Source organism: Rhinolophus sinicus, chromosome 3 (genome assembly GCF_057876585.1).
Source record: "Rhinolophus sinicus isolate RSI-liver-muscle chromosome 3, RSI-T2T, whole genome shotgun sequence".
Taxonomy (NCBI): domain Eukaryota; kingdom Metazoa; phylum Chordata; class Mammalia; order Chiroptera; family Rhinolophidae; genus Rhinolophus; species Rhinolophus sinicus.
The window spans coordinates 106,703,220-106,730,990 of NC_142503.1; the positions used below are offsets into that span (position 1 = coordinate 106,703,220).

Below are 27,771 nucleotides of genomic sequence, written 5' to 3' on the forward strand. Positions count from 1 at the left end.
GCCGCGGCCGTGGCGCCAAAACGCGAACATGGCGCCGGAGCGCTTGCGGAGCCGGGCGGTCTCCGCTTTCAAGCTGCGGGGCTTGCTGCTGCGGGGGTGAGTCGGCCTGGGCAGCTTGCTGGGCGGGAGGGGAGGGCCAAAGTCAGGCTGCCACGCGGGGCAGCGGGGCGCGCCGCGCACCAGGAGGGGCCTTTAGTGACAGACCCTTAAAAAGCTGTAAGAAGAGACATGCATCTGGCACGGTAGTCAGGCTGCGATGCCGTCTTACTTAGGTGCCCCGAAGTTCGCGCAGGGTCGAAGAGTTTCTCCCAGGCGAGTGGAGGCTCTGTAGCTGCAAACCGAGCCTCAGTAGCGGTTTATTAGCACTGTGACTTAAACACCTCTCAGAGGCCCCCCCGAAGTTTTTGCCTCCCCAAAATGGGAATCATAGCAGCGCGATTTGACGTAGTTACTGAGACCTCAAATGAGAGATCTGGGAAAACCCATAGGCGTATCAGTAACTGTCAACTTTTATTGTTGCAGAAATTGTAGGCCCTGCCAATCTTTCCAGTTTGGGGTCAGGTATTATCCCAGAGAGAGTTCCTGCAAAGTTAAAAAGTGGGTAGGTTTGAAACATGTTTCTAGGTCTCCTCCTTTTTTATTTTTTTAAGGTTTTTTTTTTTTTTAACAACTTCTGTGATAGATTTCCTGGCCATATCTGTGTTTTCTAGGACCTACAGAATGAACCTTTCCAAGATTTTTCTCATTAAATCTTTTTTTTTTTTTTTTTAAGACTACAGTATTTACATATTTGAATACCTGCCAGATAGGATACACTTTTCTGTGCCAGGTTTTGATTACTCATGTTGTGTGTGGAGAGTGGGGTTTTTTTTTTGTTTTTGTAATGATGAGTTTCATGGGACTTTTAACTTTCTTTTGGGTTAGTGGTGAACAAGGGCAAGAGAGGATATGCTCTGGGAGAAAAATAATGAATTTTGTTCAGTTGATCTCATACATTTTGAAAATGTGAGCAATTGATCAATTACTCTTTCTCTTCACGTAGAATTTGACCTAACATTAAGCTGTCATTAATTAATTCAGTTAAATACACTGAAATCTATTAGCTGCGAAGCCTGTTCTGGGGCAAGGGAGTAGGAGAGAGTAAGACATTGTGGAGCTTGTGGGGGGGAGGGCAGATAGTGTATTAGTTATTTATTGCTGCATAACAAATTAACCCAAACTTAGAGGTTTAAAACAGCACACTTATTTTCTCACATTTTCCGTCAGGCAGTAATTCAGGTAGGCTTAGTTGGGTCTTCAACTTCAGGTCTCTCCCAGGCTGGAGTCAAGATGAGGTCATCTGAAATGTCAACTGGATAAGATTTACTTCCAAGCTTATTCAGTGTTTGGCAGTATTTCTGGTCCTCCAGGATTGCTGGACTGAGGGCCTCGGTCCTTGCTGGCTATTGACTCCAGGTCACCCTCAGTTCCTTCCCATTTGGGCCTCTCTAACATGGCAGCTTGCTTCATCAAACCCAGCAAGAGAGAGTCTGCTAGCAAGAAGCGAGTCACAGTCTTTTGTAATCTAATCATGGAAGTGATAGTTTGCCATTTGTAACATTTTGCTTTTAAAATTACAATACAGTTGGCTGCCCTTGTGGCTCAGGTGGTTAGAGTGGGAGCTTTAATTCCCGCATGGGATGGTGGGCTGCACTGAGATTGCAACTAAAATTGAAAACAGCAACTGGACTTGGAGCTGAGCTGCGCCCTCCACAACTAGATTGAAGGACAACGACTTGGAGCTGATGGGCCCTGGAGAAACACACTGTTCCCCAATATTCCCTAATAAAATTTATTTTTTTTAAAAAAGAAACAATCTCTTAAAAAGTTTTTTTTCAGCGTTTTGGAGTTTATTTTGATTGGGGAGATTCATGTGATTTTAATGTGTCTTGCTTCTATGATTATATTCAAAGGTCAAAGTTTTTCTAGCCTAGTTTTTTTCTAATTTTACATTTGAAGACAGTGATGAAATTACTGGAATTGACTTTAAGCAACTGCATTATCAAATTAATAAATATGTATTTAAGTGTCTGTTATGTTCAGGACACTGAAGCAGATGGAGTCGTGTCTTAAATGTAAAATAATAAATAGTCCCTTACATTTAGGCTAATGTAATGTATCAGAGCTAAGGTATATAAGAGATTTTTAACAATTTCAGGAGGAAGGGGAGATTGCAGCAGGTAGGGCTGCTCTGGGAAGAGACGTGATTTGGGGCTTTCAGAATAGTTATATTGGCAGGGGATAGAAGGAAGAATTTGTTCAGAAAGCACAGGAAAGGTGAGTACCGTGTGTCCCCGAAAATAAGACTGGGTCTTATATTAATTTTTACTCCAAAAGACGCATTAGGGTGTATTTTCATGGGATGTCATCCTGAAAAATCATGCTAGGGCTTATTTTCTAGTTAGGTCTTATTTTGGGGGAAACATGGTACTATTTGCAGGGAGGAGTGAGTGCCAGATTGATGAGTGTTTGCCAGTTTTTGGTATACAGCTTTACCCTTAATTACCAGTGGCCTGCCTCATCTTTTCTTTCCCTCTCTTATCAGTGAAGCTATTAAGTACCTCACAGAAGCTCTTCAGTCTGTCAGTGAGGTAGAGCTTGAAGATAAACTGGAAAAGATCATTGATGCAGTCGAAAGGCAACCCTGTAAGTGACATTTTCTGATAGCTCTTAAATTGTTAATATACTTCTACATCGTCATCTAGATTTATAGGTTTAAGTAGAAGTTGAGGATTCAGTATGAAGCTGTCCCAGCATTATGAGACATACCCCTCGTAGCAGTCCTTCCCAAGGGGTAAGCTCTAGTTCCTTTGGAACCTTAGTCCATTCCCCAGAGACTCTTTTACCGTTCTCTCCCATTGTGGAGCTGTCACCGCCATCTTTTCTGCACTTGACTTCTGATTTTGATCTGGTCCTTTATCGTCACTTGTGTCTCTCTGCGTCCTACTACCCTGTTTCCCTGAAAATAAGACCTAGCTAGACAATCAGCTCTAATGGGTCTTTGGAGCAAAAATTAATATAAGATCTGGTCTTATAGTAAAATGAGACCAGATCTTATATTAATTTTTGCTCCAAAAGACACATTACAGCTGATTGTCCAGCTAGGTCTTATTTTCAGGGAAACATGGTACTTTGTCTTACTCAAGTTAGGTACTCCTAAATGTTTGGGGGGGAAAAGGAGTAAGTGAGCAGAGCTAACACCCTTATTGCTTTAGCCTTTCTTCAGGGATCTTTTTTTAAGCACTTAACCATTTGCCACGAGTATGGGCCTACAAGGGAAAAATGCTCTTCTCCTGCAAAAACATGTCCAGTGTTTCTAGAGCACTGAAGGAGAGACTTGGGTGCACCTTGCTCACATGTTGGATGGATACCAGTTTCTTTAATTATATAGGATGAAATATGTCCTATGATATAGGAGAAATTACTATTGTATCTCATTTTCACTTCTAAAGGCAGAATTTTAAATACATCTTTGCTTTAAAAAATTCCTTTATAGTTGAAAATTTAGAAAATGACTAAATTCAGAAAATTACTATTCGTGAAATAAAGATGGCACATGGTATTTTGCCCGAGGACATCCGAGTGTGGCTAAGGGCGCCCGGTCTGGAATCAGGCTTAGGTTTGGGTTGCTCCTCACGCCTTCTGTCTATGTTCTTGAGCAGGTTGTTCAACCTCTCAAAGTTGCACTTTCCCCATCTGTAAGATATGGGCATATAGGGTGGCCGGTTTGCTTGGTGGTTAGAGCACGTTGCTCATAGCACCAAGGTCACCGGTTCGAGTTCCACATGGGCCAGTGAGTTGCACCCTCCACAACTGGACTGAAAACAATGGCTGGACTTGGAGCTGAGCTGTGCCCTCCACAACTAGATTGAAAAAATGACGACATCCTGGAAAAACACACTCTTTCCCAATATTCCCCAATAATAATAATAAATTTTGAAAAAGAGGAAAAAAAAAGATATGGGCATATGAACATCAATGTCAGAGAATGACTCATGGAAGAATGCTTGTAAAGGACTGAGCATAGTGCCGTACACTTGACTAAGGGCTTAATAAGTGGTAGCTGTGACTGTTGTGACTGTTACTATCATGGCTACTGAAACATAGCACTTGTGATCAAAAGTTATGTTAATGTAACCAGGAGCTTACAAAGGTGTTTTTGTAACTGAATTTATATTACTAAACAATATTTAGAAGAGTAAGGCCTTTGACTGTGTATTAAGGCACTACAAGTATGTGAGTGTGGAAAATTAAGGTATTTGGGGTATGACTTGCTCATGTTCTGATCTACCACTTTTTTCCTCCTAAAAAACTAAGTAGTGAGAATCTCTGGGTTAGTATCTGCAGATGATTTATAGGATGAAAACTGTGTATGGAGAGAACTAATTTTTATGCCTGTTTATGAAATTTGACTTTCACATTCTCTTTTAGTGTCATCCAACATGATTGAACGATCTGCGGTGGAAGCAGCTGTCCAAGAATGCAGCCAGTCGGTAGATGAAACAATGTATGTGGAAAAAACGAACTTTTTCCCCATGTTGGAGGTGTCATTGAATACTTATTTTAAATTATTTTCCTGGGAGAAATTAATTAATGGTCGGCATTTCTATAGTGGTTATTTCCTAGTGTCTCCTTTTAAGTGATAACCTGCGTTATAAACCTTGTTACGAGGTGACTCATCTTTACTGTTTTTTCCTAGGATTTGAGGCTATTGTATTGTTTGTACAATGACTGCTTTTGCCTCTTACCCAACTTTATATTCTGTAGGTTATGAATGAATTGAATTGAATATTCAGAAGTATGATTGGCTTTTGCTCTTAGGAAAGTGCTGAGCCCAGAGACTTTCTGAGACGTGACTTGAGTCACGTGGCGAATGGCAAATGAGGGTTGAACCTCAATTTTATGACTCTTTCTCTTCATTCATTAGAGCTTAGGGATTTATATGGCAATACTTTTTCTGGGTTTTTTTTTTTCCCTGAGTGTCCCTCTTTTTTCTTCCTTTTGAGTATGAGTCTTCTTTCCAAGTTCACAGGGTTTAATTGGGAGGAAAGCATCAGGGAAAATGGATAAAGACAGTTTTAACTTTCACAATTTTTTCCTATTTGGGGCAATGGAGATAATTGAAAGGAGTCATTACTCTAATTTTGTCAGTAGTTTTAGTTCCCTGTCAGAACTTATTAGAACTGCAAAAACAATAGAGAAATTGAGGAATTTTAACTTTATCCTTGGAAACTCATCATATGCTCCAGTCAGCCGGTGTAGAGGTCCAGTGGGGCTGAATGGTAAACAATCTTTGCAACTTCAATTGTCAGAAAGTCATTGTATTATAGCACGAGAGAGAGGCTCTCATGTTTATAGATGAAGAAATGGCATAATGAGTTTAATAACTTGCCAAGATTGATCCTCTAGAGTCTGGTGGAGCTGTGCGTAGATTCTAGGTTTTCTTTCCCTTTTTTTTTTTTAAAGTTTATTGGCATCACAATGGTTAGTAAAGTTACATAGATTTCGGGTGTACAACTCTGTATTACATCATCTATAAATCCCATTGTGTGTTCACCACCCAGAGTCAGTTCTCCTTCCATCACCATATAGTTGATCCCCTTTACCCTCATCTACCACCTCCCTTACCCTCTGGTAACCACTAAACTCCTGTCTGTGTCTATGAGTTTTTGTTTCCTCATTTGTTTGTCTTGTTCTTTTGTTGTTTTCAGTTTTATATACCACGTATCAATGAAATCATATGGTTCTTGACTTTTGCTGTGTGATTTATTTCGCAATTGTACATTTTTTTCAAGTCCAAAATTCTCTGCTATTCTATACTTAGTGCTACCACCAGGGTGGCATAAATGTTTTTTGATCATTTTCAATTTCAGAAATAAACAGAGTTTTAGGGAAGATTTTTTTTTGGTTGGAATATTTATGCAATAGTGGTATGAATTCTTTTTAAACCTCTTTCAAACGTGGCTACATTATTAACAGTATCTGAAAGTAAAATTATTTTGTTGATTTTCCTTCTCTAACACTGTAAGTGTTGGATATGGCCAGAATGTGGGGGGTGGGTTCTTTTTCTATTTTATATCTTTTCCTGGGATATTTTTGTGTAATATTTTGGCATAAAAAAATTGTGGGAAATGAATCATATCCTTTAGTAGTATTGTAGCTAATAAAATTAGTACATATGGGGAGATTTCTTTCAGATGTGACTATTTTATATGTAAATGTTCTTTTTCAACACATGACATTCTTAATTAGAAGTTAACTTCACTACATTTTTTGTTTGCTTGAGCATATTGGCAATGCTTTCTTGTGTCTAGAGAGGAAAATGCACAAGCTAAAAATTTGACCACTGTATTGTTTTTGACACTATAAGAAATTGTGTATATGACCTGTAGAAAGTATGTATATACAACATAAGATGATAATGCAAGTTTTCATGTTCATCTAGAATACTGATGTTTTAGTAAATCATGTCTATGTTTTTGTGGGATGTTTTTCAGAGAACATACTTTCAATATCATAGGAGCATTTGATATTCCACGCTTTGTGTATAGTTCAGAAAGAAAAAAATTTCTTCCGTAAGTATTTCATCTATTGATTTTAAGCTAATTTCAAATGTACCTTTTTTTCAGAAGCTATATAGTCTCATTTCATTTTTGTCCTACCTTTGTGTGTTATGATAGTCACAAATAGACATTCTTTTTTTTCCAGTCTATTATTGACCAACCACCCTGCACCAAATTTATTTGGAACAGCAAGAGATAAAGCAGAGCTGTTTCGTGAACGATATACAATTTTGCACCAGGTAAGTGGGCAGTTGGTGGAGGGCGGGGAGAAGAGACTTTCAGCTTAGGTAAGAATCAGGGGTAATTAAAGGATGAAATTTTGTAGTCTAAAGTTTGTCATTCAATAGATTGTTATTGGGGTCTCTATTTTTGAGACCATGTAGGGGATACAGAAATAAAAAAGATACTTTCCCCTTAGCAATCATAATGATGAGAAAAATAATAGCTAACATTTATTACATGCTTTTGATATGACAGGCACCGTTTATCGCTTTACAGACATTATTTACCATCAGTGTGTGTATACATGCTATTATTCCCATTTTACATTTGAGGAAACTGAGACGTGGAAAAATTTAGTAACTTGCCCAAAGAGCACATCTAGTGAGTAGAGACTGGGTTTCAATCCAGGCTGTCTGACTCTGGATCCCAGCCTTTGCTTTCTACAGTATACTACCTTCAAGCAGCTTACAGTCTGTGAAATTAAATACATTTGCATCAATAAAATATAAAGTGGAATTTTATATGTGCTATAAAAGAGATACTAATAGAATGAATTCGATGGAAAAATCAGGAAAGCCTTCAAGGAAACGGTAGCATTTGACCTGGACTTTTATTGGTTTGACCTTGTGGCAATGGGGAAAAGGTGGTGGTAACAGTGTGAACAGATACAGCAAAGGGGAATAATGGACTGTGTCCAGGAAATAATGAACAATCAGTCCACTTCACGTGGAGGGACAGGCAGAGGAATAGCAGGGGATAAGTTTGGAAAGGCAAATGGGAGCCAAATTGTGGGAGAGCCTGGATGCCACTCGTGGGAGTTGGGACTCTTCTTGGTACAGGGAGTCTCTGGACTACCAGAGACTTGGTCGCAACTGGGTTTTTTTGAGCCCTTCCTCTGCCAGCAGATTTTGTGAGGAATTAGAGTGTGAGAGAGGACTTGCAGGAGTCTGGTATTAGTCCTAGCATAAATGATAGCCAGCGGGAAGGAAGTGGCAAGCGGAGCAGACGGGACGGCACTGGAGCAGGGGAGCCATGGTTCGTGGTGGCTGGCTGCATGTGAAGAAGGGAGAGTAAAGACGCAACAATGACTAAGGCTTTGAGTCTGAGAGTAGAACGGCAGAATAATGGTGATATATTAACAAGCAGGAACAAGCAAATGTTTGAGGAAGATGGTGGCAGGTTCTGTTGTAGATATTTGAGTTAAGGTCACTAGGAGGATATCGGGTAAAATGGACATCTGGGGCTAAATAAAGTGATGTGGGCAGAGAGAGACTTAGGGGGCATCTGCCTATGGTAATAGACGGAACTGAAGGGATGAGATCCTAAGCAGGAGAGGCAATAGAAAAGGGGAGACGATGGAACTTGGGGTCCAGGCCAGGATGGTGATAGGCAGAAGCGCGAGGTTTCAAGGGAGAGAGGACGTTCCGTAGGAGTAAGCAGTGAAAATGGTTAAAGAGGATGAACACTGAGGATGTCAGTCTCTCCTCGCATCGCCTACAGACTAATCTTCCCAGACTAATGTAGCTCCAATGTCAGAAGCCTTTCGAGGAAGTCTACTGCCTGCTGAATTAAGTACAAATTATACTTAATATGTGAGCTCTGTCACACATTTTTAGCCTAATCTCTGCTTTTCCTCTCATCATACTCTGCTGGAGCCAAAATTGAAGTATGGAATTGTTGTTTCTGTTTCTCCCACTGTTTGTGACTTTTACTATTCACTCTCTAGACTCTTCCCTCACTGCTCTTCCCTCTTATCTCTATTGTTGAAACCCTCCTCGTTCTGGAAGGCTTTTCTCAAAGGCCTCTTCTGAGGCCCTTCTTGATCTCCAGTTTGTTGCAATGTCTTCCTGCTTTAATTTAAACCACTGACTACTCAGTAGGTCCCCTAGGTCACTTATTAGAGTTGGCCCTGGCTTGCATTTGGGGTGCTTTATCCCTGTTACCAAACTGCCAACTCCTTGTTTATTTCCTCTGCCACATTTGAAGATGCTCAGTGAAGACCACATTTCTCTTTCTTTCTAAAAAATTATGTTTTAAAGCCTGTTGTATTATTTTAGGTGTGTCACTTAACCCTCTGAGCCTCATTTTTTCTCATGTGTGAAATAAAAGGGTTGAATTTTATTTCAGTCCATTTATATTTTCCTTGCAATTGTCTGCCTGAAAGCAAATCTGATTTTATCATTAACCTACTTCAAAATCTTTGTTTTCCATTCTCTATAAGATTAAACTCCTTGGCTTGGCATACAAAGTCTATATTGTCAGGGCTCTTTTATTGGAGGTTACAGGAACTCAAATTGACTAAAACAGAGAGGGGAATTTATTGGCTTGTATAATGCAGAAGGCTAGAGGTCTACCTGTTTCAAGTGTGGGTGGACCCAGGTGATCACACAGTGTCATGAGGCATCTACCTCTTTATATCTCGTAGTAATTCTTAAACATTGATTTTACTTTCAAACTAATTCTCCCCATGAGGTGACAGTGATGGCCAATAGTTGCCTTAGCAACTCTTGGAAAGAGAGTTCTTTTCCACTAGTTCTAGCGACCATCTTTTATTGGCCCAGCTTGAGGCACTTGCTCAATCCTGAACCAGTCCCTGGCCAAGGGGCTAGATGGAGTACCTTGATTCACTAGCCTTGGTGGCCTGTCTATAAAAGGAGGAAAGGGCAGCAGCTCTACGTAAATAAACTACATGGCCCGACAGCGGGGGAGGGACGGCTTTCCAAACAGAGGCTCCAACTCATCTCTTGCCATGTTGGACATCCTGCCTCACACACCTCATGAGCTAACTGTACTCAACTTCGCAACAATTCCTAAATACTTGTTTATTCTTACCACTCTCCTGTGACACCTTCCTTCCTCTATCTGAAGTGTCCTTCCTCTATCTGAAGTGTCTTGTCTCAGCTCCTTTTGTTTCTTACTAGTAGCATTTAGGGTCCTTTGTTGTGTTGTGACCTGTGGGCACTTTCCTCTCACTAGTCCCCTGCTCTGAGGATGACAACTTGGTGTTGTCTTCATATCCTCAGGCCAGAGTTTGCTGCTGCCAGGTACACAGAAGACCATTAAAATAATTTTCTTAACAATTTTATTTTTAAAATTATATTTCTAGATATCTGTACATTAAGTTATGTGGGTTTTCAAATTTGTTGAGAATAGATAATAGAAACATTGGTGTAAGGACTGTTTTGTCAAATAGGTTCTGAGGAGACCCAGCCTCTTGTAAGGTTCATCAAATTCTCTGCCATGTGAGATGAGAATTCATGATGCTAAGTAGTCTGATACTAAAACGGTAATATCAGATACTGCTCAAATACTGTTTTAATGAATCTTAGTTTTAAATGTCTGCTTCAGTAATTCATGTGAATCTTTCTTTTTTGTAGAGGACCCACAGACATGAATTATTTACTCCTCCAGTGATAGGTTCTCACCCCGATGAAAGCGGAAGCAAATTCCAGGTGAGAGCATTATCCTAGTTATTTAGGGGGTGTAAGTTTAATATTTATTGCTCTTTCTAATTTATTGAATGTAAATGAAAATGAATCACTAGTAACTTGAGCTGATTGACCTGTGCATGTCCACTGTGGATAAAGTCCATGCCCTGTGTCCTGGGCCCTAGAAATCTCTACTAGAAGCAAGTACTTCCTTCTTCGGGGCAGCACCTGAGACGGTGGTAGCCCCCACCTAGTCTTTGGCCACCACGACAGATCCCCAGTGCTCCTGGGCCACTTGCTATGTGCTACCCTGGCTTTCTGACCAACTCGCAACATTACCCTTCCCGCCCTCACCCATACTCCAAAATACTGGTCCTTGCCCGGCCCAACCCTCCAGTGACCACCCTCACTTGTTCAACTAAAATGTGCTGTAACCATCGGAGTGAAAACTTTACTTAAAGCACCAAGGAAACAACATCTGTAGAATGGATGAGAGAGCACAGACAGGCCACGGGGCTGTTGGGACCCGAGGAGCACGGTGACAGGGAGAATGTTTTCTTTCACGTGCGCTCCTTTCACTGTTATCCTCTTATACCTTGGGAAGTAATTGCCAGCTAGCACTGTCCCTTCTGTTCCAGCAACACGCCTAGTCACTGGCAGTCCATCTGTGGCTTTCTTGCCCTCTCTAGTGCACAGAACCCTGCTGGGGGTTAGTCCTTAGCTGCTTCTATCAGGGCCCCCCAACACTTCTGCAGGGTTCCACTTAGGTTCTGAAGAGCCCAGCGTCTGGTAAGGTTCATCAGATTCCCTTGCCAGAATTAGATCAGAATTCATGCTAAGTAGTCTGACAGATGCTCAAACTATAATACCAGATAATGTTCAAATTAATGTTCGATGACAGCAACATAAAGAGAAGATGTTTATGGTGTTTGACAGTGTCTGCTTTTAGCTTTTATTAAGAGAAAAAATTATACTAAGTTTTAGAAATTGACATTACTTATATTTCCCTACAAAAGACCATCTGTGTGTTTTCTTATATATATATTAGGTTTCCTGTGGCAACTCAGATGGCCACAGCCCAGAAGCATTATTTCTCCTCTCTTCTTTGCCAAAGTAACTTTAAAGCTTAGCCAAATAATTTATTGTTCTTTTCAGTCTTTTCAGTCCCTGATGGCATACTCCTTGTTTGAACTACCACTTATTGTACCTGTATGGTGATTTCCCTTCACAGACTGAAAAAATGCTGTCCTTGGGAACCCTTTCTTCTATAGCTTTGTACTGTGTTGCTTGCTTGCTTGCTTGCTTGATTTTATGTAAATTGCAATATTTTTCCCAGTCTGTAAATTGTCTTTTTATTTTATTCTCTTAACTGTCATTTTGAAGAACACAAGTTCTTAATTTTGTTGAAGTACAACAAACAATTTTTTTAATGGATCATATTTTTGGTATTGTTTCTAAGAAATCTTTACCTAATCCAGTTTTTAGAATACAGGTTTTGCATATCTTTTTCTTCAGATTTATCCTTAGTGTTTCATTTTTTGAAAACTATTTTGAATGTACATTATACTCCTGTGTTGCTGTACGTTCATGTTTTTTAAGAGGAACTCCCATATCAAATATTAATAGTAATTATTATGGGATGATGAGATTACATATGCCTTTATTTCTTCCTTCTCTATATTAAAAATTTTTTTCTATAATACATATGTATTCTTTGTAAAAAAAGCCATTATGTGGTAAAGGTAAAAGAAGCTCTACCTGGTAATTCCTATAAAAATGAAAAATGATATACCCTTTCATCCAAGCAATTCTATTTAGCTTTTTGTAGGATAAAATTATATTTTCTAAGTTTTGTTTGATTTTCTACTGTAAAGTAGGTATAAATACTGAAATGTACACTCAAAATTTACTTATTTACAAAAAGATTAGTGTCTTAAAAGAATGTATTTTTAGTCTTTAAGAATTTATTTTGTTTTATTTTAGCTTAAAACAATAGAAACCCTACTGGGCAGTACAACCAAAATTGGAGATGTGATTGTTCTTGGAATGATAACACAGTTGAAAGAGGTAAGTTAAGCTTAATAAGCATCAAACTTATTTGCAGCCTGCAGATTGGTGAAATGTCAGTTACATAAAACATTTCTACAGAGGGTACAGGAACATAGTCTTCACGAAGGCTCTTAGCTCAGTCACCAACTAACCTTTTCATCTGTGTTTGGTTTCCTGAGCTGACATCAGGAAGGAGTGTGTTATACAGGCAGTTTGCACAGACTGAAAGCAGTCCCCCAGTGACCTCTGGTGGAACTGAGAGTAAGGAGTTTCTGAACAAGCAAAGCTGCAGACCACATCCTTGTCCCTTGGAGACTCTGTTGACTCTCAGAGGTCTCTTGTGCGGCCCGTGTGGCAGCCACCAAGTGTCCCTCTTGCCATCTGTTGATCTTCAAAGGTCATTCTTTAGGGAATTAGGCATCTGAGTCTAATTAAGTGATTGGTCTGAGGTCACTAGACTAGTAAATGGAAAAGCCTACACTAGGAATTGTTGATTTTTAAAAAATGTATTGCTCACTATATTCCATTGTCAAAATTGTTAGTGTTTTATTTTGTCATAATATTCATTTTTACATAAATGTGGGCATATTTCTTTAAATTTGTTTTTAGGGAAAATTTTTTCTGGAAGATCCTACAGGAACGGTGCAACTGGATCTCAGTAAAGCTATATCCTTCACTTTTGTTTTCTTAACTATATAGCCTTCACTTTTATTTTTTTTACTCTATGAGTTAGGGAAATTGATTCTATGTCATTCTCAAATTTAGCTATTTGGGTTCCCAGTGTAATTTCCATATGGTGGTGTAGGAATTTAGAGACATAATCCTAAATAGAGACCGGGAAAAAAAAACCCTTTGACTCCCCTTATTTGGAGAATCCAGACAAATTCCTGAGGAAGTTTATCACTAAGAATTACCTATGCTGTCAGTATTGCAAAGCCACGTCTTAGAGTGTGACATGAGGCTGTTTCAACCTAAACATTTTTAAGCTGTGATCTAGTCACAGTTTCAAATGTGAAGTCTTTGAATTTATTATTTAGAAGTCCTTTTGGGCCCAAAATGTATGTTGACTTTATCACTACCTCAAGCATAGGAATGAAGTTATTTTCCTTAACAGTTGTGTACCAGTTCCATAGTGGTTTATACACAGAATCATGCTTTGTCTTAGCAGAAGGTAAGGCAGTATATTCTTTTTCCTGTCCTCCTCGTCAGTCTACAGTAAAACCATTTCTACACTGGCTAAAATATGTTAGCATGGTATAATTTGGGACAGTGTTAATTATGAGAGCATACCTTTGACATTAAATAACTCTCAGACTGCTAATAGGCATGGGTTTGTTTTGGGGTGATGAAAATATTCTGAAATTAATGGTGATGGTCATGCAACTTGTGAATATACTAAAAAAACACTGAATTATATACTTTTAAAGGGTGGATTGTATAATATGTGAATTAAAGCTCAATAAAGTTAAAACATTTTACATAGGGTCATAAAATGAAACATTTCCTAATCTGCGTACCTTATCTCTGTACTGAAACACATATTATGAAATAAAAAAGTGAGAAGTCTTCTAAATCTATTTGTATTTCATGAGGCTTTTTAAAAAATAGAACTGGGACTATCTCTGAATGTGAAGTTGTCCTGCAGCTCAGTGGGACTGGTAACTTCTGTAGTTAGTTGCTGGGATGAGTTGATAGCCCAGCATTGCTGCTTTGTGTTCCATAGTTTTGTCCTTTCAAACAAGAAGGAGAATTGGACAAATGAAAGTGATTTGTTACTTATGTTTTTTCAGGTTGGTTTGAAGATCAAGTGTTTCATGTCAATGCCTTTGGATTTCCACCCACTGAACCTTCTAGTACTACTAGGTATAAAAATGTTCGACTTAAACGCTGTAGGAATTTTGTTAATACTGGCAGTAATGATTGTAAGATAGTATATCATATGTCAGTGATTATAAGGCCTTGGGCTTGGTGTCAGAATGCAGAGAGCAAATGGGAGTTAGGAGTCTGGGCATTATATGTACCTGAAAACTAGTCGACTGACTCCAGATTCATTGCAATAGCATCTCTGTACTTTGACTTCAACCAGGAAAGATCTCCAGTTTGCCTTTCTTACTTGTCTGTGTAGTGTTGATAAGGTCAACTGAGAGAAGAGATAGGAAAACACTTAGAGGAATATAATTCCTATGTTAATATAAAGTTCTTATTTTGTATTCTAATGAAAGTTACAAGAGGCAGATTCTATAGCTCTAAGTGAAAGCATCATCATATTAAAGCTAATCGGAGAGGAGTGAGTCCCCTGTCACTTGAAGTATTTGAGCAGAGGGTGAATGATGGTATAAAAGTTGGTGGTGGTGGGCTGTGGGTTGAATGTAGTCTACAGACCTTTCTTTCTTTCCGCTTTGAGATTTTAAAGCACATTTTGAGTTAGTATCCAACATAAAAAATAGGAGATTTGTCATAAAAATCTAGATTTCTGAGTTCTCTTGAACCATCAGATCTGGCAACATGGCGCCTGAATTCCTACCTGGCTACAGATCTCTTGCAGTGACTGCCACTTTGGGTAGGGCATGTGTGTGCACCCTAGCTCGTGCCTAGTCAGCCCCAGCTGCTGGTGCTTTGATATCCAGTGTTTCGTTCCTGAAGCCTAGAAGCATTTGAGTTTGCTACCTCTGGGGGAAGCAAAGTTGCCTTCTGATCCTGAGGTTCTATGATGATGGTGACGATTTCAAGAAGCGTAAGGATTAAGATTTATTCCTATTATAGATACCTATATAAATTCAAGTACAGAGGCCATGTTTCCCGGCCTGGGTCCCTGGCAGGGCAGCCTCGGCAGGGCAGCTCCCCTCCCTGGTTAAGTGCTGGTCATGCTAAGGGGAACACAGGCCCTCCTATGCCAGCTCACTCTTAAGTGAATGCTTTTAATGCTAGTTTGTGGCTTTTTACAACATAATAGGTTTTCTTTGAAATATATTCAAAGCAAAATTGCTGTGGTCTTGTTTTAGTTTCATACAAGCTTCAGAATTACTGCTTGGAAAGGAGAGATAATGGAGAAAGCTGGCCAGGAGTATTACCATTTGTTTCAGTTTAGCTAAGACATCATCATTGTAATGTCTCAAATAATTTTCCATTTAAATTACCCCATTTTCTTGAAATTGAACTGTTTTGTGTATGTTTAGTACACCAAGGCTGGTATGAGGTGTCATGAAATACATTAAAATAAAATAATCGTTTTGTTCCTGTTATGATTATAAATAACGTTTCTTTTAAAATACCTTCCAAATAGAATTCAGAGGGCTGTTTTCTGGTGATCAGTGGATTCAACAGCATATTTTATTGAGTATCTTTTATGTGTAAAAGACTGTGTTAGGGATACAAATAAGTATATACCATGGTCCAGTCCCAAAAGGATTTACACTGACCTAATGCCTTCCTGCCATTGTTGTTTATCATATAATTTTTTAAGGATACTGATTTGCTGGGACTTTATTGCCATTTGCTCAGTCTTTCACTGGGACAGGGCATGTGACTTACGTTTTCTGAGTCCGAGGTGGTGTTAGAGTTCCTAGAATTCCTAGAATATAGCTTTATTTCCAAATTTGACAGCTTAGGAAAATAGGTACTGTCAAGCCTTCCTCTTCTCCTGTATTTGCCTCTGATATTCCTTGAGCCATGGACAGAGATGTTAGTAAGGCTTTTCTGAACTTTGATTGCTTGAGAATCAGCTTAATAGGTATTTCTTTCTGCGATGCTCGGGGTTTTTTCTTGGTATATACTTAATTGAAGTCACCATACAATTATGTCAACTTATTGCATTCCTCTGATAACTGCAAGGTTATAGCTGTAAGATCATGCCTTCAACAATGCCAAGTTCAGCTGGAGGCAGCAATAACAGCTGCCATGTCTGAATGCTCACAGTGTGCTAAGCCCTGTACCCTCAGGGCTGGTCCCAGCATACCTCCAGATAGTCACAGTTCTGCGATGTAGGCTAGCCTTTGGAGACATCCTTAATTCCTTAGAACAAATTTCTAGAAGTGGAATTGTTTGGTAAAATGGTTAGCACTTTTTTTGTGCACTTTTATTAGATATTGTTCAAGTTGAGTACGTATTTCTCTTTCAACTACATAGGAAATTATGATTTATTTTAATATTTGCTTTAGTCAGTTTTAAAAGGCACAGATATAGCCTGTTAAGAATTTTATTGGCCAGATTCGCTCCGAGGCCGCGGCAGAGGCTGAGGAGTAGGGTTAGACGGACGGACCAGGGATTTGGGCGGCGGCCGCCCGAGGGAGACAGATCCCAAAGGAAGACTGCCACGTGGTAATTTAATCAGTGTAAATGAAACTAAGGAACAATGGAGGTGGGAGGTGAACTGATACTGATGACTTAAATGACTCTGTTTTCTGGTGATGAAGAAAATGCTGGGACTGAGGATATAAAGAATGAGATAAATGGAGAATGAATTTCGGCATCCTCCGTTAGCCAAGCTAGAATTAATGCCAAGGCAAAAAGGCGACTGTGGGAAAACTCATCCTCGGCCTCTGGCAGAGGCGATTCAGTCGGTGGTAATGGAAGCGAAGCCCTTAGACGTGGAGTAACTCTACCAAACAGTCCAAAGGGAAGGTTTCTAGAAAGGCAGTCCAGACCTGGGACAGGAAGGGCACTACCAGAGAAGGTGGTGCGGGAGCCCACGGTGGCTGGGGTGCACCTGGGCAGGTATATGATGTGGAGGCCAATGTGTAAGATCCTAACTATGACGATGACCGTGAGAACTGTGTTTAGGAAACTAGTGGTGCCTTGGATGGAACGGCATTGGAGGAGACTGTACCACCCCTCATGCAGGAGTGTTTTGTGCAGGAAGGTGCTAATGAAGTTGTGGAAATGCTAAGAGATTTAAACCTTGGTGACAAGAAAAGTGAAGTACCAGTGTTGGCGGTGACCTTGGCTTTGGGAGGGAAAGGCTAGTCATAGAGAAGTGACATCTAAGCTTCTTTCTGACCATTGTGGGACAGTAATGAGCACAAATGATGTAGAAAAACCATGTGGTAAATTGTTGAAAGAGCTACCTGAATTAGCATTGGATACTCCTAGAGCACCACCGTTGGTGGGCCAGTTTATTGCTAGAGCTGTTGGAGATGGAATTTTATGTAAGACCTATATTGATAGTTATTAATACAAAGGAACTGTAGATTGTTGTCGTGCAGGGCGTCCGGCGGGGTCTCTGCTCCCGCTCCCCACACAAGAACGCAGGATATGGTGAGGCCCAAAAGGAACACCCACGGAGCCATAGATGGGGGAGTCATACCACTATATTCTCTCTGGCGGCACTATACTCTCACTGGAGGCTGGATCCACACTGTCCGCAAACCGCCATCCACGCTTGCCAGCCCAGCCGCCATCTTCTTGCTAGCCCCATTCTTTTTTCTTTCTTCTCTCCTTCTCTCTCCTCCGCTCTCCTCCGTAGCCGCAGCAGTTATATTAGCGGCTAATTGGCTAACTGGCTACAGCTGACGGCCAATCAGCCACAGCTGACGGCCATCTACTACCCGAGCCAGCACTCCTCCACGTGAGGCCGAGAGCCTGGAAACTACTTTCTGGGGCTCTGTCCCCACAATTGTGTACAGGCTAGAGCTGCTCTGGACGAGCCTACTGTGCTCCTGAGTTTGTCTAAAGGTGAAAGCGCAAAGACAGCTGTGGGGCTCTGGAGGTGGGCAGCAGTCTGCTATCACCTCCTTGAAGAGACTGACATGCTGCCGAAAGAGTGTTTACTCCCTGGAGACATATCTGAAGCTGAACATTGCCTTAAGGAACTGCAAGTAGCTCATTTTCACCATGAGCTAGGAGTGTGCGAAGCCATTGTAATGGTTTTGGAGTCACCTGGATAAAGTACATTTAAGATGATTTTGGATTTATTAATATCCCCTTGGAAATCTTTTACCATTACTCTAGACCAAACGAAAAGAGGTTATGAGAATTTATAATGAACTTCTGGACATTAATCTGGATGGCCCACATTCATACTCTGTGCTTGAACAATTTGTAGAATGTTTTCGGGCTCAAATAGTTTCCAAACAACTCAGAGATCTTTGTCCTTCAAGAGGCAGAAAACGTTTCTTAAGTGGAGATGGAGGTTGTCTTAAACCAGAAAGCTACTGAATATAACAACTTTTGCAGTCTTAGATGTTATAAAAAATATATATCTGAATTGCAAGAGTTGTTGGCACAGAGTTTTTGTTTTGTTTTGTTTTGTTTTTTCAAAGCACTTGTTTTGGGTATAAGGCATTTCTGAAATTTTATAGACTTACATTTAACGGGAATTTTTAAAGGAAGTCTTTTTTCTCTCTTTGTTTCTCTCTTTCTCTCTTTCTCTCTTTCTTTCTTTTTCTTTTTTTTGAGAGTATAAAGGAGGGACAGAAAAGTAACCACTTCTTAAGTGGAATATTCTTATAAGCTACCTTTTTTAAGTGTCATGTTTGTGACTTAATCATTCCAAGTTTTGCAATGATGTCTGACTGCCACTACTTTCTTTCAAAGACAGTGTTTTTGTAGTAAAATCACTGCTTTATACAAAGCTTTATTTAGGGGGTAAAGTTAAGCTGCTAAAACCCCATGTAGGCTGCTGCTGTTGACATACTGTGGTGTGGGAGTATAAAAAAAACAAAACGTTATTTCTTTGTCTTAAAGAATTTTAAGAAAATGAGTCAGTCGTGAGACTTATTCATCTTTCCAGGGAACATACTGATAATCTATTTTTCTATTACACTGGAAAAATGAAACTGGTTCTAGAAAAATGTATGACAAAACGTGAAGCAGTGTTGAAAAACAAGATAACTTTATTTACATCTTCTGTATTGCTTCCTTTCTCATTTTAGAACATTTAAATAAACTTGTTTGCTACAAATAGTACATTTTCATGGTACTATTTATATTGATGGGGAAATAACCTCATTAGATAGAAAGCAGCTAAATTTATAAAATTATTAGAAAAATATCTCCAACAGAATATAGAAGATAATAATTATGTTATAATTACCTAGGGCATACTATGGAAATATTAATTTTTTTGGAGGTCCTTCTAATACATCTGTGAAGACTTCTGCAAAACTAAAACAACTAGAAGATGACAATAAAGATGCCATGTTTGTGTTTGTATCTGATGTTTGGTTAGACCAAGTAGAAGTGTTGGAAAAACTTCACACCATGTTTTCTGGTAGGTTTCATCTTTTTCTCCTCTTTTTTGAACTCTTATGAGGGATCATGTTTTAAAACTAAATTCCTTTTAAAAGTTTATCTTTTTGAGTAGTCCATTTTTAAAAAAACATTGATTCAGCAGTAAGATCTTTTAAATGAGTTCATCTTAAAGAATTACATTTTTACATTTGAAAAATAACTTTGTGTGTGTGTGTGTTTTCATGGTAAATAAGAATTAGTCCTCAGTATAAGAGTGGATATGAGCTTGGGGTTTGGAGGCTGACAGAACTGGGTTTAAGTTGCAGCCTACTTAAATCTTAAGGGCAGGTTACTTAATCTCTCTCAGCTTCTTGGGATATTGTGAGGATTAAATAAGCCACTGCAGGGCCTGGCACATAAGAAGTGTTTAATAAATGGATGTATTATGACTATTACTTTAAATAATACATTATTAAAATATTAAGTTTGTATTATTAACTTATGGTTAAAGGGTTGGGTTTTAAACCTGATTTCTAGAGTAGAAATCATTTAAATTCATTTACTTTCTTATTTTCAGGTTATTCACCAGCACCTCCAACCTGCTTTATCCTATGTGGCAATTTTTCATCTGCACCATATGGAAAAAATCAAGTTCAAGCTTTGAAAGGTATTGAGGGCTATTGAATAAGTGTTTCTACACTTATAAACTAATAAGAAATTATCTAAATTTTAATTTCATTCAAAGGATGTAGGGTTGTATGTAATCAAATATAATTTGATTTTTATGTTCATTATTTGCAAATTAACTTAATATCCCTTTAAAATTTTAGATTCCCTAAAAACTTTGGCAGACATAATATGTGAATATCCAAATATTCACCAAAGGTAATGATTTCTACTCCTGTTATTTTTTATTTAAACAATTTTGTTTAAAAAATAAAAAATGAACCTTAAGTTTGATATCTGGTTATTAAGAAATGAATGGAAGAAAAATTTGAGGAAATTAATACATCTAAGGGAGAAAATTATCCTCACATGATAATGTATATTACACTGTTCTGGAGATTTATAGTGAAAAGTATTAAAAGGATGAGTGGTAATTTCAACCATATTTTGAATTTCTTGATGCTATTCTAAGTGTCTAGAGCTACACTCTCTTCAATATGATAGTCATTGGCCACATGTGTCTCTTTCAAGTTAAATAAAATTTAAAATTTAGTTGCACTAAACACAGTTCAAGCCCTCGGTAACTGGATAGTGCAGATATAGAACATTTTCATCATTCCAAAAGGTCCATTGGATGGTATTGATCTGGAGACTTTTAGTAGTTCATTTATTAGAGTGCATGAAATTTTTAAAATCTTTTTAAATTTATTATTTAATTAAAGGCACTAACTTGCTTTTAGAAAATTGGATAGTGTTGCAATATTTTTTAAATGAATTGTGTTGAATTTTGCTACAGTAGTCGTTTTGTGTTTGTACCTGGTCCAGAGGATCCTGGATTTGGTTCCATCTTGCCAAGGTAAGTTTCATTCAGATTTTTGTAACAGTAAAGAAAATTTTGTAAAATTTAAAAATATATACTGTATCACAAAAATTGTCTTTATAGGCCACCACTTGCTGAAAGCATCACTAATGAATTCAGACAAAGAATACCATTTTCAGTTTTTACTACTAATCCTTGCAGGTAAATGTTAGAATTTTGTGTTATGCTTTCTTTCCTTTCATTTAAAAGTGAATTTAATTCTTAAAACTTGCCTTTGAATTTTGACTGTTGTGAGACACATATATAAAAGTTTCTTTGTTCTCAAAACTTTGGAAATATTTTAACTATATTTAAATAAGTCACCAATAATGCATTTAGAGGCTTGAATAATGGATGGAGATTTTAAAATAGATATTCTCATTACACATCGTTTAAGACAAGTGACAATGGGGGAATGAAAAGATTACACATTTACTGTATGTGCCTCTCACGGTGACCACAGGCTCTTCTAAGGGAATACCCCAGGCTTTGGTTCCCTCTTCTCTGCCTACACTCATTCCTGCGGCGACCTTATCCAGTCCCATGGCTTTACATACCATCTATGTTATGACAACTCCCACATTTATATATTTCCAGCTCAAACCTTCTCCCAAACTCCTGACTCATGTGTCCCGTTGCCTATTCATCGTTTTCCCCTGGGTGTCTAATAGACAACTTCAAACCCACAGCCTGTTCTGTATCCTTCCTCATCATAGTTCATGGAACCTTTATCCTTCTAGTACTCAGGCCAAAAACTTTGGGGTTTCTCTCACACGCACTTTTTCAGGCAGTCCTTCAAAACTTTGAAGGAAGATTTCAAAATGTATCCAGAATCTGGCCTCCTCTCTGCACCTCCACCTCTGTGACCCTCTGTCATCTAGCCTGGATTACTGTAATAGCCTCCTTGTTGTTCTCCAGCTTCAACACCTGTCCTCTAGAGTCTGTTCTTAACACTGCGTCAGAGTGATCTTTTAAAATGTAAGGCCCCTTACTGATCCTGAAAGACGGGACCCTTCATGTCAGCAGCAGTAGCCACTGTCATTGCAGTAGTAGTCAGGGCCCTGCATGAGCTGCCTCTGATTTCCTCTCTGATTCCCTCTGCTACTCCTCCTCCTCACTTATGGCAGTCCCAGAGCTTCCTTTCTGTTCCTCAGATGTGCCAGGCACGCTCCGTCTTAGGGCCCCTGCTATACCTGTTCCCTCTGCCTGTAATGTTCTTCCTCTAGCTGCCTAACTCTCTCACCTCCTTCAAGTCTGTGCTCAAATTTCATTATGAGCCCCACCTGTTCTGATCATCCTCTTGGCTGCTCCAGCCTTCTCTCCCCCCACGTGATTCGTTAGCCTGCCTTCTTCTGTATAAAATTGTCATGTTTATTGTTTATTTTCTCTGATCACCCTCCTCTCCTGAGACTATAAACTGCATGAGGGCTGGGATTTTTTGTTTTGTTCACTCTTTCCTAGAATAGTGCCATGTATATATTAAGAGCTCAATAAATTACTGTCAGATGAATGGATGAATAAATTCTTGTTGAATTTTTGCTGTGGTAAATAATGGGAAGTGGGAATAGCTTTTTATTATAAAATATTTTGCCTTTTAAATTATCTCATATTTTTTTCTGATGAAGTCAAATTCAACTACTATTCATTTCAGAATTCAGTATTGTACACAAGAAATTATTGTCTTTCGTGAAGACTTAGTGAATAAAATGTGCAGAAACTGTGTTCGTTTTCCTAGTAGCAATTTGGATATTCCTAATCATGTAAGTTAAGTCTTCTTTATTAAACTGTCTTACATGTCTCATTACATATTATGTTAAGCCACTTAATAATTTGCCCTTTTGTTTATTTATGGTTCAAAGTAACTTGAACATACTTTTGTCAGTTCGTTAATTTTTGTGACTAAGTCCGTGTTTCTCAACTTTCTCACTGAAGTATCTCCTCATGGGCGATAGAAAGCCCAGAACCAGCAGGAAATTTCTTTGAAGCTTCCTGTTTTGCTTTTAAAACTCATAAATCTTCCATTCAAAATATATGTATATGTTTTAATAAAATGTTCACGTTTATTAACTATTTCCTACATATCCACATCAGGAGGATGTGTAGTGTTTATCTTGTAGCTTCAGGGCTCCCTGACATAAAATTATCAGTACCTGGTTACATGCATCCCCTTTTGAGAAGTATGATTTGAGATCATACAGAGCATTTTCTGTAATTATTTTATAATATTTAAAGCTTATGTAGGCTAAATATCTATTCTTGGCATTACTCAAGCTATGGAATTATTTTTAGATGAACACAATTAGTAAATGAGTTTATTATATAGGTGTAAGTACAATTGCTCCATTATGACTTTTGGAGGAATAGCTTTCATGGTATATGGTATTAAATGAAAACTCACCGATTTTTACTAAAATACAGGATAGTTCATTTCTCTTCATATCCGTGTTTCCCAAAGCTCTGTGATTCAAAGTTCTCCTAATTGTTTCTTAAATTTTCTAAGTCCTTTTAGTAATAAATATTTAATTTGAAATTATTTGTCAGCTGTTTTAACTTTTACAAATAAACTAAAGTTTGTTTTGTGTCATTCTTTTTAGTTTGTAAAGACTCTCTTGTCCCAAGGACACCTGACTCCTCTACCCCTGTACGTCTGCCCAGTGTACTGGGCTTACGACTATACTTTGAGAGTGTACCCTGTGCCTGATCTACTTGTCATCGCAGACAAATATGATCCTTTCACTCTGACCAACACTGAATGCCTCTGCATAAACCCTGTAAGAATGTAGTTAACATTATTATATAGTCATAGTTTGTCAAGCTTAGCGTGGTATTGCTTTAAATTTAAAATATGTATTTAATAAAGTTACTGTTGCAGTAAAAATATACTATTAATGAAATTTTGAATTTGGTATACACAGAAAGTTCTTAAACTTTAAGTATGTGACTATAATGTGACTTTTTCTAAAAAAAAAAAAATACACCAAAGCTTATAAATCCATGAGTATTTTTCCCTTCAAAGTAACTTACTGTGTTTCCCCGAAAATAAGACCTAGCCGGACAGTCAGCTCTAATGCATCTTGACCTTAAAAATAGGAATTTTGAAAATAGGAGTTCTTTTATAAAAGTTGAATAGTCACTTACAGGCCTTTTTCTCCCCAAAGGGCTCTTTTCCAAGAAGTGGATTTTCATTCAAAGTTTTTTATCCTTCCAGTAAGACAGTAGAAGATAGGTAAGTGTGCCTACAGAAACAACTAGAAGGAGCTGTCTGGTGTTCTATTGCTAAAAATCAGATGTTTTGTATGTTGCAGTGACCCATTGGAAATGTTCTAGGCTAACGTAATTGTGGTCATGCTGTGTGACACAGAATTTTATGTACTTATGGCACATTTGTGGTGAACTAGATCAAAAACTGTCTTCTGAGGTAAATCTCAGACCAGCTGTTGAGGTGGGCCAGTTCTCTTACAGGCTGACGCCTCATGATGTTCTTATTATCTGAGAGGTCAGCCCTGCCCTCTACCTGGCTGATTCTCAGAACCCCGGCAATCTGCCTTAAATTGGCAGCAAAGAAGTTGGGGGAGGGGTGCAAGTGTGGTGAGCATGAGGGATTGGGGCTGGCGGGAGGCCTTAGGGGAAACAAGAATAACCACCTGGTAGGTAGTGGTTTTCAAAGGGCAACCTATAGACCACCTGCTTCCGAATCCTCTGGGGTCTCTGTTAAGAATGTTAAGTTCCAGAATCACATGGCTCTGTAGTTGTAGGGCCCATGAATATGCATTTTGATGCTGTTTCCTTGGATTTAGGCATCCTAACATGCTTGTCAGTTAATCAAATGCATTTTGAAAAAGCCTCCCCTTCCTGTTGAGAACAAGTAACCAAATAACTGCCTTCCAGTTTAGAACATAAACTCCAACATAGCCCAATGGTCTTGTTTTTTTTTTTTTTGGTAATTAACATATTTATTCAAATAAAAATCAGCAGTTACAGGACAAAATTTCAAACAATGCTTCAAATATAAAATTGAAAAGGAAAAATAGCTCTGCTCCCTAACCCTGACCCCTTAACTGACTTAAGTTTCCTATACATATTTCTTGAAAACAAAGTTATGCGTTATTCTAACTGCTCAGTACTCATGGAGGATTGAAGTCCATTCACTTTATGAGACATTCTAAGTTTTATCCTTGGATTCAGTCATTTGACATATATACGATTCTTACTGTATTCCAGGCACTGCTTAGTTTTGGGAATATAACAAGACGGACGCTCTCATAAAGGTCACAGATATTCTAGTCTCTATTTCATAAGCTTGACATGGGTTTGACTTTACCGAGCTCACACTGAGTCCTAAAATTAGTAACTGATATGGAATGCCTTCAGGTGAGGGCAAGGGCTCACCACTCCCTGTTGTCTACACCCGGATGCCCGAGGACATCTGATTTTGTGACCCCAGGACTAAGTCACCTCTGAGGGCTATCTACCTGGAGCATGCTTTTGTCCTCCTTCCGACTGACTTTTACTGAAGTGAGATTTGGAATAAAATTTATCCTGCTATGAAAACCAGTACTGGGAACTTTAAACAGGTCTCAGGACAAGAGAAATCTGTCCCCAGCCACTGTTTATGTTTATTTTAGAGGGACTGTAAATCTTCTAACAGTCCCTTCCCTTTGGCTGCTAGGAAGCAGTCAGATGTGCAGCCCGTCTCTGCAGCTGCCCAGGAATTACAAGCATGGTGCTCACTTCGGTGGCATATACTTTCAAAAAAGAAAAATTGGAACAAATTACAAGCATAAAAATTGGGTGCAGCCCTGACTTCATCTTTTCTGACCTTTATTTTCACCTTACCTGAGTTGCCTCATTTTAGTTACTTTTATCTTTTTATTATATCTATCTCTACAAACCGTTTTTTATTCTTTTTTATTGAGTTGGGATGTAAGTAAATAAACCACAATGGGAAATTAACTGATTTATTATGATAGCACAAGACACTTCCGTTTCACTTCTTGTAATGTTCCTCGATTGCCATGCAGAATTGTTTGTATTCTAAGCACTTAATAGATTTCCATGACAGCTCTTAACACAGTGTATTAGAAATCACTTACGTGCCTGTCCCTCTTAAAAGTTTCTAGCTTGACTTGCAGTTGATGCTGTTTGCTGAGTTCAAATAGTTGGTTCTTTTATCTTCTGTGGACTCAGATACTGAAAACAGTTAGCATAATTTCCAAACTATAATTTCGTATTAATAATTTGAGGAATCTTTTCAGTGCTGGATCGAACAGGTTGATGCATGTTTTATTTTTGACAGAACAAAAATTTTCAAGATACAGTGGAATGATTTGGTCTGCTTGCTACTTATTTTCTCCTGAGAAATCTTTTGTTATAGTATTTGTGGAATCCTATTGTAGAGTTAATCACAGAAATATAGTCAAAATATATAAAGTTAACTGTTTCAATGTGTACTCTCAATTACAGTTGTTTTATTTAAAAGCACAGTATTGGTGATGTAATGGAGAAATACCCATTCTCACGCATATTTGGTCAATTAAAAAAAGGTAAAAACCTTTATGGAGGGCAATTTGACAAGATTTTTAAGACCTAAACTGCACACCAGCAATTCCATTTCTAGGAATTTATCCTGCTGGTATACTGGGCTTGTGCACAAAAGTAGATACTGCTGTTTTTATTGTAGTTTCTGTAATAACAAACAGGTTAAATGTATATTCATTTAAATGTATATACTCATAAATTAGAACTTCTAATTTAAGTTTGAAAGCCTTAAAGGGATTAGTTAAAAAATTGTAACTACCGGGCCACCCCGGTGGCTCAGGCGGTTGAAGGCTGCCGGTTCGATTCCCACATGGGCCAGTGGGCTCTCAACCACAAGGTTGCCAGTTCTATTACTCCAGTCCCACAAGGGATGGTGGGCAGCGCCCCCTGCAACTAAGATTGAACACGGCACCTTGAGCTGAGCTGCTGCTGAGCTCCCAAATGGCTCAGTTGGTTGGAGCGCATCCTCTCAACCTCGAGTCCCGCAAGGGATGGTGGGCTAAGCCCCCCACAACTAGCAACAGCAACTGGACCTGGAGCTAAGCTGCACCCTCCACAACTAAGACTGAAAGGACAACAACTTGACTTGGGAAAAAAAAAATTATTTTAACTACCTTGTTTTCCTGAATATATGACCTAGCAGGACAATCAGCTCTAATGCATCTTTTAGAGCAAAAATTAATATAAAACCCAGTCTTATATCACTATATTATATTGTATTATATCCAATCTTGTATTAATTTTTGCTCCAAAAGATGCATTAGAGCTGATTATCCGGCTAGGTCTTATTTTCAGGGAAACACGGTATAATGTATTTATTGCTAATTGAAAAAAAGGTGTAGAATAGTGTTTATAGTAGACACTGTGTATGTGTTTTTATAGCATATACCCACATACATATATGTGATCTGACTAACTTTATAAAGATATATATACAGTTGCTGCTGGGGAGCAGAAATAGAGTGTGAGACTGACGTATTTTTCCCTGTGTCACCTTTTCAATTTGGAACAAGATGCATGTATTGACCTATTTCTTTAATTAACTAAAACTAAATATTAAAAAATGTCCAATAACTTAGATTTCCATAATGTTTAATTTTATATTTTCTATTTTCAGCAAACTTCAAGGTTTTTGAGATTCTTAAAAGACCACCTGAAGAAACAAAATTCATCAATTTTCTGCTTTTAATATTTTATGTAATTGTGATACTAAGTTACAATAAAGTTATGGTAAACTCTA

At 38.5% G+C, this 27,771-nt stretch overlaps 1 protein-coding gene and 1 pseudogene across 1 annotated transcript; both read left to right on the top strand.

Moving 5' to 3' along the window:
* On the top strand, positions 1–27,771 carry POLE2 (DNA polymerase epsilon 2, accessory subunit). Its single transcript, XM_019736052.3, has 19 exons — positions 1–96; positions 2,585–2,685; positions 4,471–4,546; positions 6,537–6,614; positions 6,748–6,841; positions 10,202–10,276; positions 12,236–12,319; positions 12,911–12,967; positions 13,424–13,472; positions 14,092–14,164; positions 19,336–19,508; positions 20,046–20,135; positions 20,299–20,353; positions 20,931–20,990; positions 21,078–21,155; positions 22,645–22,753; positions 23,588–23,764; positions 24,152–24,219; positions 27,649–27,771. Exons 1-19 carry the CDS (start codon positions 29–31, stop codon positions 27,665–27,667), a joined length of 1,584 nt encoding a protein of 527 aa, XP_019591611.3. The 5' UTR covers positions 1–28; the 3' UTR covers positions 27,668–27,771.
* LOC141570631 (programmed cell death protein 4-like) lies at positions 16,565–18,597 on the top strand (annotated as a pseudogene).